This window comes from Sapajus apella, unplaced genomic scaffold, assembly GCF_009761245.1.
Source record: "Sapajus apella isolate SASKATOON/1434 unplaced genomic scaffold, GSC_monkey_1.0 scaffold192, whole genome shotgun sequence".
In the NCBI taxonomy this organism is placed as follows: Eukaryota; Metazoa; Chordata; class Mammalia; order Primates; family Cebidae; genus Sapajus; species Sapajus apella.
The window spans coordinates 602,786-603,319 of record NW_022437132.1 but is presented as its reverse complement, the minus strand read 5'-3'; the positions used below and the strand labels follow the sequence as shown (position 1 = coordinate 603,319).

At 65.4% G+C, this 534-nt stretch overlaps 1 protein-coding gene across 1 annotated transcript in view; it reads right to left on the bottom strand.

Moving 5' to 3' along the window:
* Positions 1-322, bottom strand: part of MCRIP2 (MAPK regulated corepressor interacting protein 2) — a 6,949-nt gene extending 6,627 nt beyond the window's left edge. The window contains exon 1 of the mRNA XM_032269449.1: positions 319-322. Coding sequence (XP_032125340.1) covers positions 319-322 — 4 coding nt within the window. The remainder of the gene's footprint in view (positions 1-318) is intronic.
* Positions 323-534: the final 212 nt, after the last annotated feature.

Here is a 534-nt window from a genome sequence, read left to right as displayed (position 1 = left end):
GGGTCCCTGTGTTGGGGGGCTCTGTGCTGGGGGTCTGCTCTGTGCTGGGGGGTCCCTGTGTTGGGGGGCTCTGTGCTGGGGGTCTGCTCTGTGCTGGGGGGTCCCTGTGTTGGGGGGCTCTGTGCTGGGGGTCTGCTCTGTGCTGCGAGTCTCTGTACTGGGGTCATTGTGCTGGGGGCTCTGTGCTGGGAGCTCTGTGTTCAGGGGCCCTGTGCTTGTGGGGGGCGTCCGTGGGAGCTCTATACTGGGGAACTCTGCTGGGGGGCTCTGTGCTGGGCTGCTCTGTGCAGGGGCCGGAGGCAAGGGTTTACCACTCACACATGGGGAGCCTCAGCCAAGGTGTCTGCAGAGGCCTGGGCCAGTGTGAAGGGTCACCCTTGGCTTGGGCCTTGGGGCTGGGTCTAAGTAGAGAAAGAGGCTCGTCCCCCTGGCCTTGGACAGAGACGTGATGCCCTGGGATCTCCCTTCCACCCCTCGGGTCAACCCTGGCTGCACTCTGCCCCCGCCCTGGCCCCCATGCTGAGGAACATCCAA